Genomic DNA, 18,930 nt, shown 5'->3' with positions numbered 1-18,930 from the left:
CAGGTCAAGCGGAAGGTATCCCTGCCTATGGCAGGGRTTTGMAATTAAATGATCTTCAAGATCCCTTCCAACCCAAAYCATTCTCTGATTTCATGATGACATCCYGCCCATGTTCCTGCTGSATGCAGCGGTGCCGGCTGACAGAGGAGCTTGGAATGCCCTTGCCAAGGCATCAGGCTGCAGGCTGAATTCGATCAATCACTGCGCTCCCAGGAGCCTGGGACAGGCACAAACTCCGGGATTATTGTGTAGTTTGGATAAATTAAGTACTAGTGAATTGCACATTAGAGATACTCTGAACCCTTACATTTAATTATGGGTTTCARCTGCTATTTCTGAGCATAGTGGACAATGGATGAGGTGCCACTTTTGGGAAAAGGAAAAATGTCTCTTTGAAAAAGAAAAAAAAATCATCTTTCTAAATAATCTTTATTGTTAGAGAAATGGAAGAACCAATTAAGTGCTCACAAGAATCCCAAGTTATAAACATTTGTGTGTCAAATAATGTAATATTTCTTTTCCCTCTCAACGCTGCAATACTATGAGCACCTGGGGGCAACAAATTGCAAGAAAAAAGTGGATAAATGCGGGACAGGGGGTTGATTTACTAGGAAAGATCCATTAGCCTACAGGAGACAGGAAAACCTGGAGAGAGAAACAGAATATTCTGTTCTATGAGGGAGAGGTAGGGGAAGTACTGTGGATACATTGCAGCAAGGGAAGCTTTAACTGAAAYAAGAGGAAAGCTTTGCAGTTACAAAGATGAGCCAAGGACTGGATTCCAGATTCTTCTGGTGAAGAATCTGGAATCTCAGTTCAGTTACCCCAAAKTCCTGAATGCCAGGTTAAAAATCTGTGCTCTTTTTCAGCCTTCAGTCTGTGAAGAATGTTTATCTAAGGGGCAGAGTGTGTCTGACCTCCTGTTATGGTTTTACTTGGTCCGATTTTAGGGGCTGGCCTAGAAGGGATGCTCAATAGCTGCACTGCCTRTGCAATTTGCCAGCAGTCTCATTAGATTCACTAATAAATGAATTTATTAAATCCAATAAAAATTACATATGTGCGGGAGAATATTTTTGAAATTAATGCTTTTCTGTAGGTAAAAGCAACCTTATTGTATTTGTATTCTTAATAATCTAAACACTTTTGTTAGTGCCTGTGTGCTGGGCTCCATGTTTYACTGATGGCGTGCTAATGAATGGTGYTAGTGCAAACATCTGTCAGTCAGAGGAATCATAATCTCAGAATGGAATTATAACATGGGAGATCCTTCCAGAAAGACCAAACATACAGAGTTGAAATTTAGTCATCATACTGTAGCACAGCAAAAATCTTGATCAAAGTTCTGCAATGTTCTGCATATTTAGCATTATTCAGCCATCCTGCCTCGGTCCAGCATGGTGTTTTTTGCTGCTGAAACATTACATTTGTTTTTCATTGCTTCTCAGTTTTGTAATTTTTCTTGGAAGAGATGTTAAAATATGCTGCTGTTCTTTCCTTTAGACGGATCTGGCATTCAAACAAAAACAGAAGGAGGAACAAAAGAAACTTGAGGAGATGAAAGCAAAAGCTGCTGGGAAAGGGCCTCTGGGTAAGTGAGGTGCCATCCTGGCAGGACAAATGGCAGTCTTGCTGGCTTCAAAAATTTCAGTTTTTGCTTGACAAACATAAAAAGGCAGGTGCCTCTGGTTATTTGACATAGATAAGTAAGTTGATGGCATACAGAGAATATGGAACAAATAGAGGCTATTTTGGTTTTTTTTCTTTTCTATGCAATTTCATCCCCATATGATGCAGGTTCTGGTTCAGCAGGCAAAACACTGTGTCTGGCTTGCTGACCTATTCCAGTGGGACGTGCAGGAACATTTCTATGCATTTTTTAGCACACCAGTCTTTTCTTTCCAAGTGTGTTACATGTGGGCTTTGCCACAGTCCTCCAAGTTTAACAAATYCAGTGCTTGTCCTCTGAGAGGATGTGTTTTTTCAAGAGCAGGAGATTCTTGGCAGGGAAAAAAAAAAAGTGTGACTGGAAACCAGTCTGGTATCAAACCCTTTGCCTGAGTGTCTGTGAAATMCGTGATGTCACTGAAGTGAGTTCAGAGGGTGTGTCTTGGTGGCCCATGGAGCCCAGTCTCTGTCTCAGTGACAGTCAGAGAGTGTTCATGTGAGTCTGCACTCACCTTCTGCTCCTCCAGTGTTTGTCATGATCCAGTTGGTGATGTTCAAGTGTGCACCCTGCCTGCTCCCRTCAGGTGTTTCTGACCTGTGGCCCATTCACTTTACTAACCACTCTTCCATTCTGTAAAGACTGTTAAACTTCACAGTTCGTTTCCTATTCTTCATCAAACTTTCAGTTTTGAAAGGTCGCAGAAAGAGCTTTCTGACAATCCCACAGCAACAGAGTTTCACTTTGCTATGGAATCTTATCAGGTGCTGTGTGAAAATATGAAGTCTCCTGGGTTCACTTTGTTCATATACCTAATGACAACCTCAGGGTCCCAGCAGRTCAGGGAGGAAGGATTTAATCTTTATGGGAATCCTCTTAACTTTCACAAGACTGTTTATCCATTTGCTTTGCTYCAGACTCTCTTATCTTCTCAGAGATCGAGGTCAGACTTCCTCTGTAGTTGAAATGTAATTCTTCACAGAACCCATTCTGTACCTGGGAGCTTTGCTGGCAGTCAGTGAGTCCTCTGACATAGTGTCTGGATTGATGTTTTAAATCTTAGCCAGCAGATCTGCATTTTCACATTACAGCTTATTGGTGCTCTTGAAGAAAGTGCCATGCAGCCCCACAGACTTGGGGTGTATCTCAGACTGATCTAACTCCTCTGTTTTATCTSTATACAAAAAATGTGCTGGGTGTGGGACTTGGAATGTCTTTGGTGTTACAGCCAGATGCAAAAGAATTCATTGAACCTCTGTTCTGTCCTCACCATCCTAAACTCATTCTGTGTACGGTGCTTCAGCACACAATCTCTGCAGAGTTCTTTCCTGCCATTATTGCTCTGCCGTTTGCTAGACTCAGTGTCAGTCACCTGGCCCTTGTCTAATGCTTGCCAAAGCAGGTAATGATTGTTGTGTTACTGTGGCAGGGTCAGCTTATTTCTGAGCGCCTTATCAAGGCAATGCTGTTGGAATCAATTTGCAATGCAGAGTCTGTTTTTTGACCCTAGGCCCTTGCAGCCTGTCTTGGTGCAGCCTTGCTGTTCTCTTTCCTTCCCACTGGTCATACCTGACACAACTGGAGAAAAACAGCATTTACAACAAATGCTACTCTTGTTGCTGTRTCAATACCTGGTGTTTTTTTCACTTCAGTGTCTTCAATAATTGACTCTGCGGGGAATTCCAGTACCTCCTGCAGAGTTTTGATCCCAGCTGAAGGCTCTGGTCTAGGGATACCAGTGCTTTTATTCCCTTAGCCTTGCATTTGATTTTACCTGTGCTCCTGCTGTACGAAAAATAAACAATGGAGGAACAAAGTATTGGAATGTTGGAATATTTAGTTCTATATTAGATTTATTGAGCATATTTGGCTCCAGGAGAAATTTAGTTTCTAATCTTAAATAAGTCACTGTTCAGAGTAAAGTGTGTGAGATCAAAACCACATAAGGGCAGTCACACATGCAGAAACAATTCACCAGTGGGGCCSTGGGCTGTACAGACTGTTTAGAGGGGGGATTCAGCTTTATGAGAACTGAATTTGTAGCTAAGCTCTGTCACACTCACCTAACCAGCTGTGTTTTTTCTTTTGGCAGCCAGTGGTGGAATAAAGAAGTCTGGCAAAAAGTAGCTTGATCAAACTGCAGGCTAAGAAGTGACCAAGCTACTCAATGGACCTGCAGACTTCAGAGAGTCTTGAAAAAACTCTGTCATTTGGGAAACATTGTACATTTTGTTTAGTCATAATAAATCCTTTTTGTTAAGATGTGATATTTTCTCTTTACCTGTAGGTTTTGTTTAAAAATGGCTTTACTGTTTTATATGGGAGCCTGAGTGCATTTGCTGGTTTGGTAGTCGTTTGTGAAAATAAATTGCAGTTTCTACTTCCTTTTGAAAATTGAATCAGGGCCTGAGTGTTAAAATCTGCAGAATTTTAATCTGGAGGCTTAGGTTTAGCTGCAGTTGTGTGAGATGTGGCTGTAGCAGTGTGTGCTCTCCTAAGAGCTGCAAGTTTTCTCTAAACAAAAATTGAGTTATGCTTCCATCACCAGCACCTTGGGGTCAGCCACTCCAAAACAACACTCAGTTCTGTGTTCCTATTTAAGAACATTGCTGTGCCCTGCAGTCCAACTGCCTGCTGAACACACACTTGCCTTTGTCCTACAAATTGTCACTACATGTTTTCCTGAACTACATATTGACATCACAGCTCCTTCACACTCATGGAATGCCTTTGGGGTGGAGAAGAGAGGGAACAGTGCTTCTGAGACCGTAACTTAATTCTTGAAATGAATGGCAGTGATTGCACACTGGTTATGGAGACTTGAAGGAAGGAATATGGTGTCCCCAAGGCAGGAGTGACAGGGGAAAGAATGGAAAGACCTTATTACTGAAGAGTAATAGACAGAGACTGCTCCTGCTGTCAGGGAGGGCAGCTGATGGCTGCAGGCAGGGAATGGCTTCTGTGAACAGTCAGACACTTGGGCTGCAGCGGGCAGGGAGGGGGGCGAGGGGCGGAAATATGGGAAATCTGGGCTCCTGCAGTCTGGGCTCCTGAGGAAGAGAGCGCAGGTGTTGGCTGTCGCTGCACAGCGTGCTACTAAGAGGGTTTGCTTCTTAAAAAGAGACATTTTTAGAGGGCCAGGGGCGTTACCTCCTTCCTCCGGGTACGCGAGGCTCCGTTTGAGCAGGGCGGGAAGGTCAGGCGCCCTGGGTGCGTGGGACCAGGCGGGGCAGGCCTTGCCCTGCCATCAGCCCGTGCCGAGGGCTGGGAGCGGGGTAGGCCTTGCCCTGCCATCAGCCCGTGCCGAGGTGCCGTGGGCCGGGAGCAGGGCCGGGAGCGGGACAGGCCTTGCTCTGCCATCAGCCCGTGCCGGGGCCCGGACCGGGAGCGGGACAGGCCTTGCTCTGCCACAGCCCGTGCCGGGAGCGGGAGCGGAGCCGTGACCGGGCGGGGCCGCGCGCGGGGTTCCCGCCCTGCCCCGGGCTCTGCCGCCCCCGCGCGGCGGCCGCGGGAATCGCGGGGCGCGGACCCGGCCCCGCCGCTCTGCGCATGCGCAGCGCTTCCCGCCGCGGGAGGCCCCGGCGCGGCCCCGGCTCGGCGCGGGCGGCTCTTGTTGCAAGGACCTCGGTTTGTATTTCCCGTCTGTCTGTGGCTGAGCCCTCAGAAGCCAGCGAGCGATGGGGCATCGACCCCTGAGCTGACAGAGCTGCAGCCACCTAGTTTTTACCCCGTGTAGCAGCCTCAGCTCACGTGCCAATGGTTCACAGGCAGATCAGACCCCTGGGTGCTCCCCACGAGGGGATAAATCAGCTTTTGGTGACACTGAGAAAATTCACACAAAGATGTAGGAGAAAGCTGCCATAGATACGGAGCAGGGACTGCCCCTGGATCTGTGGAGAACAGTGAAAGAAACGCAAGCCAGCACTGGTACCTCTTGGGGCAGTTCCAGCACATGAAGCACAACCACTGTGTGCTCCCAGTTGTGTGTGCTCAGAGCGAGAGAACAAGTTGGCTTTACTTTATCAGTCACACACCGATGGTGGCAGATCCTTACCAACATTGCCCASCTGCACCYCCATTTCCACTGGTGTGCAAGTCGSTRAAYTGGGAACCTGGTTTAAATGRGGAGGAAGAGGGAGACGGAGACAACATGCTCCAAAACACGAGAGAAATAAAACTTTGGCAGTGTATCAATAAGGAATTGTTTGCCCCAGGAATTACTGAATGAAATGAATGAGGCTGCTGATCCCAGCCAAGCTAASTTGAGGTGGTCTGAGGGGAGGACAGTGAACAGAGATGTGTGCTCCACAGCATGAGACAATATGTAAAAAGCATTTCAGCCAAAAAGCAAGACAAGAGGGAAGGAGACCAAATGGCAAAGTGACAGATCACTGCAGTGGGAGAGYTGTTCTCAATAGGCTTAACTTTAATGTAGGCACTGAACCACCCTCCTGGCCAAGAGTCCTCCTGTTTAATATGAGGCTGTGGAAATGAAGCTGAACAAAGGAACACTTTGATTGTATCTTTCTATGTAACACRTTGTAATAAATGGCATTTCATTCCTTACTGCAGCTCCAGCTCAATGTTAAACTAATGCAAAGACAATGTAACTCCTAAATCATAGATATACATAAAATTATCGCAGTCTGAAGTGCACAGAAAAAAAAAGTCCAAAAGGCAGTAGGAAATGGATGTCATTTAAAATAGCAGTGAAATAGACACAAATATTCTTTGTAGGGAAATCCATTGAAGGACACAATTGCCATAATGAATTCAAGTCWAGCTTTACAGTTTGAAAAGACTTGTCCACCCTTTAGTTAGTTCAGTTCCAAGAAAATCATCTGAATGGCTTCCAGATACTGACTCTGTGAGGAAACTTCTCTAGCGTAAGTCAGCCAGCCTGGAAAACTGGGTGTGACCTTCTCCAAGATGTTTTGCATTCTCATTTTCTTCAAAATGGGGAAAGTGGTATTATCTTACTTCAGTATAGTATTCTGAGGTTCATCTAAACAATAATTGTAATGTACTGTACCTGCTYTGCAAATTCCAGTACAAAAACCAGTGATGTAGGAACTGTGGTTAAATCAGAATTTGAGGAAGTGTCTTTTTTCAGTCAGACTGTACATMTTGCTGTTCACCAGGCTTCCAGAGCAGCCTGAGATCTGACTGAAGTACACAAGAGGAACACACCAGCTTTGTTTCTTTGGCCAGTTCACTGTTGCATTCAAATGTTCACTAGTTTGACTTTATCTCTGCCATTTAACAATCTAAGCAGTTGACCATTCTAACCTGCTTTTCTAGGTCTTATCCTTGTATTAGCTTTAAAAATACAAGTGGAGTGATCTAAATTACCTTCAGAAATAAAAATCTTCTACATKGCAAGTAAGTGTTCTCATTTACTAAGACTCCAAAAGAAAAGTTCGTTTGGTAGAGGTTGGTCTGCTTTTGTATTCAATGACTCCAATAACAGTTTTTGGGGAAATAAGTATTAAATAAAGCCATATATATAACTCCTGATGCAAGAAAAACACATTTGGAGAATTATGAGACGATTTTCTAAACCAGTAAGACAGTAATTTCAGGTGTCAARACATCTGCTTCAGGGAAGTGTTTATTTTTAGCCTAACCATTATTTACTGGTTTCTGCATTGTCTCCACTCCAAAATGCTGCACAGAACTATGAGCTATATAAAGACCTCAGGAATGCAGAGGCCATGTGAACCACCACTGTTCACTAGATAATATTCTGCACTTTTAAAAGGCAGGAGATTAAGCAACAAAATCATTCTGTATTTGGCAGCAGAGGACCTACCATTTCCATGCTGTTTCTACGAATGTGACTGAACTTGTAGTACTCCAAACCAGAAGACAGCTGGGAGCAACCAATTAAAGATGTTTGTCTCCTGAAAGCAAGTAATTCATATACCCTTAAGTTCAGGTATAAGTGTCAAAGAGTTAAATTTTAGTAAAGAGGCAAGAAAAAAAAAACAACCAACAGGGCAAAAGTATAGCTGTGATGTAAAACAGCTTAGGTGTTCAGGAGATTTATTTTGTTCTACTTACAGAAACTTATTTTTCCCATAWGTGGGAAAATAATATTCTGCCGAGCACATAATTATGTTTCAGTTCTTCAGATCATGGTTCTTGCTTATGCTTTGGCTTGGCTCAAGTCACTTGTCTGTAATAAGACAGCATATCATCTAAACTTTGGTACAGTGGTTCCTGATTTGYAGTGTCAGTGCTGTCAGTCTGCACTGGAGGTGCCACATCCTGAGTGCTGCAGCCACTGAGCTGCATTCCTGGTGGCACATCCTGGGTGCTGCTACCACACATGTCTGTTCCTGGTGGCATTTCTTGGGTGCTGCAGCCACAGGTGTGTGTTCCTGGTGGAACATCTTGGCTGCTGCATCCACAAGYGTGTATTCCTGGTGGCACATCTTGGCTGCTGCAATCACAGGCCTGTGTTCCTGGTGGCAAATCCTGGGTGCTGCATCCACAGGTCTGCATTGCTGGTGGCACATCCTGGGTGCTGCATCCACAAGTTTGCATTCCTGGTGGCACATCCTGAGCGCTGCAGCCACAGGCCTGCATTCCTGGTGTGCCATAGCCATAAGCCTGCATTGCAAAGGGCATCTCGGGGGTGCCATAGCCATACCCGTGCATTGGTGGCACCATTCCTGGTGCTCCATAGCCGTAAGCCTGCACTGGGAAGGGCACCTCGGGAGCRCCGTAGCCGTAGGCTGGCATGGGTGGTGGCACACGCCGGGCACCGTAGCCATAACCCCTCAGTGGTGGTGGCACACCTCGGGCACCGTAGCCATAAGCCTGTGGGGGTGGCAGCATGCCCTCATCTTCACTGCTGTCATCCTCTGCTGATGACACCCCCTGAGTGTCACGGCCAGTGGACTCTGCTGATGCTGGCTTATCTGGAACGTTGCTGTTGGAAGCCTGTGCTGACGGTGGCACATCTCCAATGCTGCTGCTGCTGCCCTGCACCGATGGCCTCTGTTGGTTTTGTGCTCTCTCAGTTTCCAGTTTTTCAGAGAAGGTTTCAGAACTGCTCAGATTCCGACTTCGGTAACTGTCATCTTTCTTTTGTCCCAAAAAGTAATCAGAAGGTGGTGCAAATTCTGGGTCTCGCTCATCTCTAAGTTCTTCCTGTTTCTTTTCCCATTGTCCAAACATGAGTTCTGTTAGAAACAGGAAAATGGTAGATTTAGCATAGATTTCAAGGTCTGAAGGCCAGTCAGAAAGGAGGGATAAAGTTTTATTGATAGGATCTGAAAGTTTGGGGTTTTAAGGGAATCACAAAGTTTCCCCTCAGAATGTTAACAGAACATAAAAACTGTGAAAACCAGGAGAGATCTGGAAACACCAATATTGCACAGAAGAGGAGCAGTGCCCTTACAGGAGTACTAAAGAAGATGAGAATTAATGTGCTTAGCCTATTCCTTGTTTGCTTTTACTCYGAAGTCAGGCATCAGACTAGAAGAATGCACATGAGCTTAGATTAATAGTGCAAAATGAATTAATGGGTTAAGGATTAGAAGGATCTAGATGACAGCCATCACTTTGTGACAAGGACGATGCTACAGAATGGGGCACAGGCATTGAAGTGGTCTCTGCTTGCATCATATTTTAGTATCGTGCCATATGTGTTCAAGAAAAGATCACACTGTGCATTTTATGAACTACAGAATTTATCATTCTGTCAGCCTGTCTGAATCATCCAGAAATGCAGTAACTCATATAGAAGAAAAAATTATGGGGACATTATAGCAGCTACAGGTGCTAAAGCATCCTTGTCAGTCACTGCCATGGACACTGGAGAGTCATCAGTACCGAGGCAGAAAAGATTTCAGTGCTTCTCAGTGTTACCAYACTTTGTSACAAAATAGAAATGAAAGTAGCAGYGWGCATATTGTGAACCYAACAATGTTCCTKAATCTACATTTCCTTACCTTTGCCTTTATCCCACTCTCGGACATAAGGCACTCCAGGCTTTGTATCTCTCCTCTCCTGGATGACAACCTCTACCTTCCTACTTGCTGCAGTAACTCTTGGAGGTTCTGGTTCCTCGGCAGCAGCTTTCACCTCTGTGTTACAGGAAGAGATAATAGGAATTGCCAGTTGCGGAATAAAATCTATATGAACCTCACCTAGGAAATATATATATTTCCATATATACTCAGTAAGAACAGTATCTCCATTTCATTTAGTGGAGAAAACAATTTRCATTCTTATTCTTCTAAACAACCGTAACAGTGAGCAGTGGCACGATGCTGTTCTTCATTTCCAGAACACATCAGAGTTAATMATTTGCATGAAATTCTGACACAGTGAAATATTAGCTACATTTTACAGTGRGAGACAGACAGTACAAGTTGGCTATCAGTGTCATAAGGGAGACAGCAGAGAGACAGGATTAGAATTCAAATTCATTATCCTAAATCCTCAAGTCAGCTGTATCTCCAATTTATAGACTGCACTGAAACTGTTACAATGTACATTGCATGATATCAAAATTGACTTGTTACTACTTATTCTACCTCATCTTAATAAAAGAAAAAAGCCAGCACAACGTCAGCAGCTCTAACTTCAACCTGCACAATTAACCCATGTAATTCTTGCTGTCAGGTGGGAATTTAAAAAAAGCTACAATCAACACACCATACTTTTCCATCCGATATTAAGCTACTTCTGGCATGATTTTATATTTACACACAATTACATCAACTCTCACTATCCTAACAGTTTGCTAATTGCATATATAGGACACAAAATACCAATATATTGGATGTCCAGACATAAATATAAATTAGAGTCTGCTGGTCCATACATCAAGAACAAGGGGAAATAGCAAGTATTTAACTTAAAAAGGCAGCAGATCATACCTCCATTCTCCAGTTTCTCTGCCTCTTCCTCTAATCCAGCTTCCCTTAATTTTTTAATCTTCCGTGCTCGAAGTTTGGACAGCCTTGCATCTAGAGCTGCCTTCCTCTTCTCCTTCAGCTGTTCACGCTTATTTCTCTGATCAAGTGTCTTAACAGCAAAGAAAAACATGAATTAATCTTCCTTTGTTATCATAAACAAGTACATATCTTCTTTCACAAAACAACTAAAAGTAATCCTAATCCAGTACCAGGTTTCAACAGGAAAAAAGCAGCTAKATTTCTCTGGAGTCAGGCATCATCTAAAATAATAATCATACAACAAACCAAAGACAGTAACCATGCTGCCCTCATAGCCCAGTTTGCTCTTTATTCTCATACCTGCTCCCTCAGCATATCCAGGGTTGCCCGTTGTTTATGCCTGAGTTCTTGGTCCCGAGAAAAGGCAAAGTAACCAACACCAAGCTGCCTGGCCTCTGAAAAGGAGAAAATTTAAGTTACATTCAGTTTATAATTGACAATAACTACAGGCTCCAGGCACYCTCCTTTCAGGCATGGAATTATTCCCAACATATACTGCGTTAGTTTCAGWTGGCTAAAAATGCCTTGTGTGAGCTGATGCATACAGTGAAGCTTCCCAAAGGAGAACACAGATAGAGAAATTTGGAAAAGACATTTGAGAAAAAATACAATTTGAAGAAAAAATAAATCTAGGCTTATGTCCTGGCAACTTTCAACAGTTATCACACATGTGGCTTAACATRTACCTACACTTTGCTATACAGGCACAGGAAGTGACTCTCCCCTGCTCCCTCTACAACTGATCTCTTTGGTGATACAAAGGTAAGGCATATAAAGTATGGCAGTGTACCATTTTCTCGAATGTCCTCATAATGTATGGGTCCCATGGGTTTTCTGAGRGCTTCTTCTTCTTCCTTTTCCCACTGCTGCCTCTGAAGTTCTCTTCTCATGTCTTCAGATAACAGAGTATTCCCATCGGGTTCTTGTCTAATTTAAAAAAATAGGGATGACAGAGCAGAATTTACCAGTTTTACAGTACCAAACAGTACAAGTATGATTGGGTCTGATTCAGTATTGCAGTTTTCACAGAACACAGATCATTATAAGCACCACTTGGTGATACAACAATGACTGTGGTACATGGTCAAAACAAATACAAAGTTACCTCTAAAACAAGGTACTGGTAGAACATCTTATTAAAAGACAAATAAAATCATATCCTTTTTCAGAAGCTTTATGAAATAATTATCAAATTACAGAATGGGAGTTGAAATAATCAGTTATTGGCATCAGTGGGGATTCCAGCAATCACATAACATTTCASATTTGACATAAGAAAGTGAAAGGTATTTAAAGTAACAAAAAGCTAGGCATTTACCCATGAGATCCATGCAAAATATTAATACTCAACTATTCCTAAGGAAGTAATTTTAACAGAWGAGCTGTTAAACAGCTGTTTAACAGAAGAGCAAACCCAAACAAAGGGAGGTCTAACAAATTCAATTTGAATATCAGGAGGAATTTGGAATTGCGGAAGGACTATCATCAGTTTCCAGGTTACACAGAACCAGGAATCACCTTCCTGGCATTTTACAGAAGGTATAATAAAATAAAATAAAATGTCCATACAAGGATCCCATTTTTAAGAGATGCAACAAGTATTTGAGATTGCTGCRTCAATTTATTAAAACYTTTCTSTGCAACCAACGCAAATCTAGAGAAAGCAGTACCATCCCCAACTCTGGATTGAGAATGTGTGACAAAGCACATCCTCTCTTCCTTCTCATTAAAAAATACATATTAAATACTGAGAGGAACATCTAACTCCATTAGAGAAACCACACCTTTTCCCTTGAAGYTCCTGATCCATTTTAAGCAGACTTGGCAAATCCTTCTTCATACAGCGTCTAGATCGGCCCAAGAAATCGACATAATCAACCCTGTAGTGAAAGAAAAAAAAAACTGACCCAAAACTTCTATTTGCAGATTTACAGAAGTCTTAACTAAAAGACAGAAGCAGTAATACACTTTCAAAAGATTTTCATCACCTCTCAGTCTCTGTGTGTGACAGTTGCTCCTGCTTTTCACTTAACACACYCCCAGGTTAAGAGGACAGTTCTGAATGGGGCACATGACACTTCTATCAGACATTTATTCAATCTCTCTTTGAGCCCCCTCTTGGACTTGGCAACAAAGCAGTGTAAAAATACTCAAAAGTAACAATGTCACATAGTTTTCACAACAAAATAGAACTCAGCCTACTGCTTGCTTCCCATGGTGAAGATAATGAGGCAGCATTGACTTCTTGTGGATATGAAATTGCTACAATATATTTCAATTATCGGTCTAAAGACCATTCAAAATAGGCTGACAGTGTGCATTCAACTGGCGTAACAAAGGCTGACTAAAAAACAAGCAAAATGTTCCTTTGAAGCTATTGTGCTTCTTACTCAACTCTTTATGGTACTGAACACCTGATTTACAGTTGTTGAAAAAGCTGTTAAGAGCTACACTTATTGTCCTGTAATGTAGAAAAGTTCTTTAGCAGCAACTTGCCTCAATTATCCCACTCTAAAGAATATTACATCTCAAAAAGGATGACAGTTTAGCTCTCCAACTCCAGACTTTTAAAGATCTGTGCTTTTACTAAGTCTTCTACACGGTTTTTAAGGATATCTACAGTTTAGTATTTGAAGAACTGGGGAGCTGTTTTGTATTGGTTACTGCTGGTTTAAACTGATTACCAGAAGTAAAATCTCTTGTTGCATAAGCATTTTAAACAAATGGGCAAGGAAAATGACTGGTTTCATAGTTATTCCTGATGTCTTGGATGAAAAACTAGTGGCAACTTGGAATGACACAGAAAACTGTCAGAAACAATTTGCTGTGCTGCAGCTAAACAGCGGAAGAAATGCTGAAAATTGTGTTCTTATTCCAATCACAGTTTCTCTCTTTTAAGAGAAGGTCGTATAATGAAATGACTGCTCATTCTCTAAGTCACACACAATTAGAGAAGGGAAAATAAATAACATAAAATCCCCAAGTTTTGCTAAAATACATTTCAATTSAGCTCATCAGAGCATAAAATTGTACCAATACTCTGATGCATACTCACATAAACTACACAAGAAACTAAGAGAGGATATTATGTTGTCTCCCCTACAGTACATTGCCCTGATTGCAATTTCTCAAAATCCTGGATGTAGATTCTAATGTAATGTTACCTATGTGGAAAGAAAAYTGACAGGAAGGACTGTAAACACCTTATAATCATAGTGTAGCATCACATAAAAAAACAAAGGTGCCATTTCACACACTTTGGAAATAAAATTATTTCCTCCTGCAATTGCCAAGAACCACAGCAGCCAGAAAAGCTAAGCCCAATCTGTAGCACCAACCATTCCTCATCTGGATCCTCTGGTGGTGGAATGTCTGCWTCAAGCTGAGTTTCCTCCTCATCTGTGTCTCTTTCTGAAGTTTTCCCAGCAGCTTCGCTCTGATGCAGCTCCTGTATTTCGTGCTGTTTGTCTATGATCTTCTGAGTGAAATCCACCAGGTACAAATCCTCAGTTTCTTCATCTAAGGCAGAAAATCGATTCTTAGAGAACAGCCATGAAAAGAAAAGAGCTGAGTAAAAAATCAATACCAAATAGCTGCAATCAGCTTTTCAGCTGCCAGCAATGCCCTTGACCACACTATAGGGGAGTACTTAAATCTCATTCAGTGTCAAACAAACGCAGAGCTATCAACTGGCTCCACAGTGATAATGTCTRTTTCTGAATTGAAGTTTCAGGGCATTGTGTGCAGTTCAGAAAAGGCTGCATTCTTTGCAGCAAAACRTTCTCTGCTCATTAACTATTTCAGAAGCAAAGGGTTTGTCATGTAACAGCTGAAATACTCTTTGGATGTTTAATATTTGGTATATTGGCAGGAGCTAAGCATTCATGCAGTTCTCTTTTAGAAAAGTAGAGGAAAGTGGTGGGGTTATATGGACAAAGATGGACACCAGTAAAGAAAACAGATTAGTTACAAGTGGATTTGTATTCTATTTTAATAATTACTTCTTGCAAGGGACTGAACGTGTGAGAAAAGGAAAGATTAGCATTCTCTAACTCTATTAGCTGCATGACTGGCATTCACATATAGACCAGCCAGACTCTTCTCCTGATCCTCTTCTCATAAAGGTCCAAGAATTAGAACGCAGAACAGAATATCAGCAATGAAATCCAAAAATTGTACAATGGAGAACAAATTAATTTTGTTTTTCTAAGATACTGTATTGAAAAAACAGAATATAGTTCACCCACTTAATGAATGAGTGAAACAAAACCCTTAGTGCTTTACTAGGTCAGGCTGTTCTTCAAAACTAATTTTATTTTCTCTCATAAATATATTTTTTTTTCCTTTCAAAGCAGAATAAACGGTGTCAGTCACTTTGTAGAATAACTCCAAGAGTTTATACATATATAAATACTCATTTGGGAACAGTATTGTTCACCTGGGAAGTCTCCTTTTGTCATTTTCTCATACAGCTTTGCTTTCTCTTCAAGCTTCCTCCTGAAAAAGAAAAAAAAATAACGTTGCAATCCCACAAATTCCAAGCACAGTTTAAAGTGACCAATTTAGCCTTAGATAAATGGAACAGGAAAATACTGGAAGTGCTTGAGATGTTTTTAGGAGCTGACTTATGCCTGCCTTTYGTTTTGAACCTTCACAAGCATTTCTGAAGATACACTTATTCAATTCCAGAATTTATGCCGAAAATAATTTTAGTCAAGTTATAAAATTMAACTTAAATGTAATTTGTCAAGTAGGCAGAAACATGATGTTACAAGAATTCTACCTTTATTCAAGTACTATGGTCTGTCAGTTAAATACTGGAAATGAAACCATTATTTGTAGGTATCAGATACTGAAAGACAGTTTTACAAGAATAAAAAAGAGGTAACATRAAGTTACACTTAATCTTAGAAACTGAAGAGAAAACCTTAGCTTATTTCTGGAATTTCAAAGAGCAAGGAATTACTTACAGAAGAACAGCAAATGGTTTATAAATGGCATTTTCAACATGTATCTTTCTGTACAACCAACCCATTTAGAAAATGAGGTAATTTTTGGAAAAAAGTGAGCTATTTTCTGTCAATCCCAAGAAACACTTTGCTAAAGATTCTAACATGTTGCTGCCCTGCCTGGTAATTCTGAAGACGACTTTAAAAAAAAAATCAGTAACCTGACACATTTAGACAGCTGTGATAACATGAGAGCATGAGACTGCTGGGATGCAGTTTGCACAGTATTGATAAAAAGTACAGAATTGATGCTGGGCTTACTGGTGGGTCTAATGAGAACTGCTGGTCCAAAAATGTGCTTAGCTTTTTTCTGTGCTTTCCCAAACACCAAAAACCAAATCCTCCAAAGCATTCCTTTCTTACAGAGCCTAAGAGCTACCTTGATTCATCCAAAATATCCCGCTCTTCCGCCTTCTGCTCAACATCTTTTGCAGCCCGATTTACAACTCCAGTGTTCTGTTTGGTCCAGATACTTGGTTTCTGTGGAGGACAATTTTGTAACAACAAACAAGTAAATGACAATATTGAAATGGTAACAATTAAAAAAAATATTTCAACTCCAAAATGCAACCGTTGCAAATCAGTCACGAAAGACTTTGTAAATAACATTTTAAACATGTTTGACTTGACACTATCCCTGTGCTGTAGGATACTAAAGGTATATCCTAAATTAACACAGGCTGCAGGATGRTGTCATAGTTAAGGACAGGCTGAGAAGCTAAAAAACCCAAAGGAACACAGAAATCAAACTAAATCTATACTGGCAAAGATGTTAAGGTTAAAAAACCCAGTCATACAATCTTTCTGATTAAATATGTACTAACAAAGCTACAAATTGTTTCTATTCCCCATTACCTCCATTTTAGATACAAAATACACTCAGCTGGCCTGTTTGCAGCATAATACTGCAAATGTGCATGTGCTTCAAATGTGGCAGGAACAGTGCATTCTGCTTCTAGAAAGTTACAGARTGAACAAAACCCAAAGTGCAGTAAAGAGCCAAACAAGAGAGATAATTGTGTATTCATTATTGTACACCACAAACACATAGCAGAACACCGATCAAGGAAATGATTCTGGAAAATCTCTCATCCTCCCTCATCCAGAATCATACAAAATCCTCAGAAAAAAAAAGGAAAAAGAAAACAAAAAAAAAAAACCCAACCCACCCCAACTTTCCCTATAACTATTCCCCAAGGAGCATTTTATATTTGACTAGTAACACAGCTCTGTGTATTTACTATTTATTTAGATTTGAATATTAACTTCCTTACTTTAAGAAGAAATGAGAAAGACAACAATGGAAGATTTTTTCTACCTTATTAGAAGTTCTGGGYTTTGCAAAGACTCCAGCATCTTTCAATAGTTTTTCTTTCTTGAATTCCTCTTGCTTTCGGAARAGTTCAGCTTTGAGATCTACCAGCTACATCACCAGCAAAACAACACATAAAAACAGATCACATGCACAGATATCAGTTACTGTAATAAATAATTGTATCTCTAGGAAAACAAACTACCATTTACAGTTATATGAGCATTTAATTGCATTTTTATGTGGAACTTTGAAGCACTGGTGTGATCACAAAGATCACTCTTTACAGCAAACAAAAGAAAAAGCCACTTATGTGTTTAACATGTTGATATGCAAATTRTGATTAGGGATTAAAACAATCCCCAAAGATATCCTTGATTCTTTGCTACAGAAGGAGAAAAAAAGCAGCATAATTTCATCTAGGTTTTACCAGCATCCCAATGGCAAACAAAGAGGGAAGGAATAGCGAAAAACACTACTGAATATGTAAAAGGAACTTTTAACCATTAGGTAATTAATAAAATCCTGTTTCAGAATTGATAAAAGTTTGTGATTGTAAAATAAAGTTTCCCACTGCTTTATATACTGTTCAACAGATTTAAATTTTCATTCTTCTTCTTATATATTTATTAAAAAAAAAGTAGCACTGCCATCTCTGACCAAGGCCCATCTCTGCTTTTATTAAGAAACATTAGCAGCAGGGGTGATATCTTGTAATTACAAAACTAATCTGGAAGACGATATTGTGCCACTTTTCCTGCAAATCCTACAGAAGACAAATTCCACAGATATACATTAAATCAGGAAAGTGGAAGACTTTGGTATTAATATTTGTCTCAAGCACTAAAGAACCAGCTTTTTAGGTCTCTGGGACAATGACAAGCAGTACTGAAAATCATTCATTTTCCCTTCTGCTTAGAGGTGATCATCCAAAAATTCATTCAAAAATTRAATATGCACAACCCACATTTTACGTTAACTATTTACATAACTCTTCATCTGAAGTGTCCGGCGGCATCTCTGGTGAGCAGGGAGGGGCAGCACCTCACCATCCCTAAGGGTGGGAGGTTCATCTGCTACAGCATAGACCCCCTGCTCTTTAGTAAAAACCAGGAAAGAAACTCACATCTCTCTCATGCCTTAATTTTATCATTACATCATGAATGCGGACAAATCCAGCCTTGGCAGACTGGGGTTTGGAGAGCAGCGCGTGTGCCTGATCAGGAAGGTGAGGGGACAAAACCGCAGCCCCGAAACTCTCACAGACCCGAGATGTGACACAGGGCGTTACCACAGCCTTTAATCCAGCACTTGCTGCACTGACTACACATCGCAGTGGTGTTAAGGCGAGGGGACAGAACACCAGCACCACGAATTCCCAGGTGTGCTGTTTTCCCTGGAAGCGGTGCCACCAGCGCACCCGAGCCTCACGGCCTGCGCCGGCCAGGCCCTCCTCGCCTGTGGAAGCCCCCCACGGCTGAGCTCAGTCCACAGCCCTACAGGCCTCTTGGGGAGGTGGAGTAGCTCATTTTGCCTCTCCCCGTTCGCTCACTCACCGAGGACGCAGCCACGTCCAGCGGCTTCTTCCTCCGGTCCATGGCGGACCCGGCCCCGCCACCGCCTCCTTCCTCGCTGTGCGGCCTTGCCGTAAAGCACGGCGAAAGCGCGGCACTATCGCGACAGTGCTGGTGAGGGCGGGCGGACACKCTCCGCCGCCATGTTGGGGAGGTCAGACGAGGTCATGAGGGCGCGGCCTGGGGGGGGTGTGGCGGGGGCGGAGCGCTCCCGGCCGGGGTTTTCCTGCCTTTGGATAATCCCTGTGCTCCAACTGTGTGTGAAAATGAGCGTTTCTGGCAGGTGCGGGACTAATCCTTCAGGCGTCCTGTTGGACATGTCCCTGTGCAGCCGCGGGGCTGGAGCTGCTGCTGCTGTGACAGAGCTCTGGGCGCGCTCTGGGCTGAGAGCGGCCGC

The 18,930-nt window shown here is 42.1% G+C and overlaps 1 protein-coding gene and 1 long non-coding RNA gene across 2 annotated transcripts in view; one reads left to right on the top strand and one right to left on the bottom strand.

Moving 5' to 3' along the window:
* LOC130589119 (uncharacterized) overlaps positions 1-3,933 on the top strand; it is a 4,397-nt gene extending 464 nt beyond the window's left edge. Inside the window, exons 3-4 of the long non-coding RNA XR_008967053.1 lie at positions 1,504-1,591; positions 3,759-3,933. This is a non-coding gene — a long non-coding RNA (uncharacterized LOC130589119). The remainder of the gene's footprint in view (positions 1-1,503; positions 1,592-3,758) is intronic.
* A 3,634-nt stretch (positions 3,934-7,567) lies between these two features.
* Positions 7,568-18,628, bottom strand: CCDC174 (coiled-coil domain containing 174). Its single transcript, XM_057390292.1, has 11 exons — positions 18,516-18,628; positions 16,966-17,070; positions 16,027-16,127; positions 15,077-15,135; positions 13,977-14,157; positions 12,423-12,518; positions 11,429-11,565; positions 10,939-11,033; positions 10,561-10,708; positions 9,628-9,762; positions 7,568-8,856 (listed from the first exon to the last, which is right to left on the bottom strand). The coding sequence occupies exons 1-11, from the start codon at positions 18,555-18,557 to the stop codon at positions 7,832-7,834; spliced, it is 2,124 nt and encodes a 707-aa protein (XP_057246275.1). The 5' UTR covers positions 18,558-18,628; the 3' UTR covers positions 7,568-7,831.
* Between the last annotated feature and the right edge of the window lie 302 nt (positions 18,629-18,930).

Source organism: Malurus melanocephalus, unplaced genomic scaffold (genome assembly GCF_030028575.1).
Source record: "Malurus melanocephalus ecotype Western Australia unplaced genomic scaffold, MMel_1.1 scaffold_24, whole genome shotgun sequence".
In the NCBI taxonomy this organism is placed as follows: domain Eukaryota; kingdom Metazoa; phylum Chordata; class Aves; order Passeriformes; family Maluridae; genus Malurus; species Malurus melanocephalus.
Note: the sequence above shows the minus strand (reverse complement) of the source record. Positions and strands in the feature narration are given on the sequence as shown.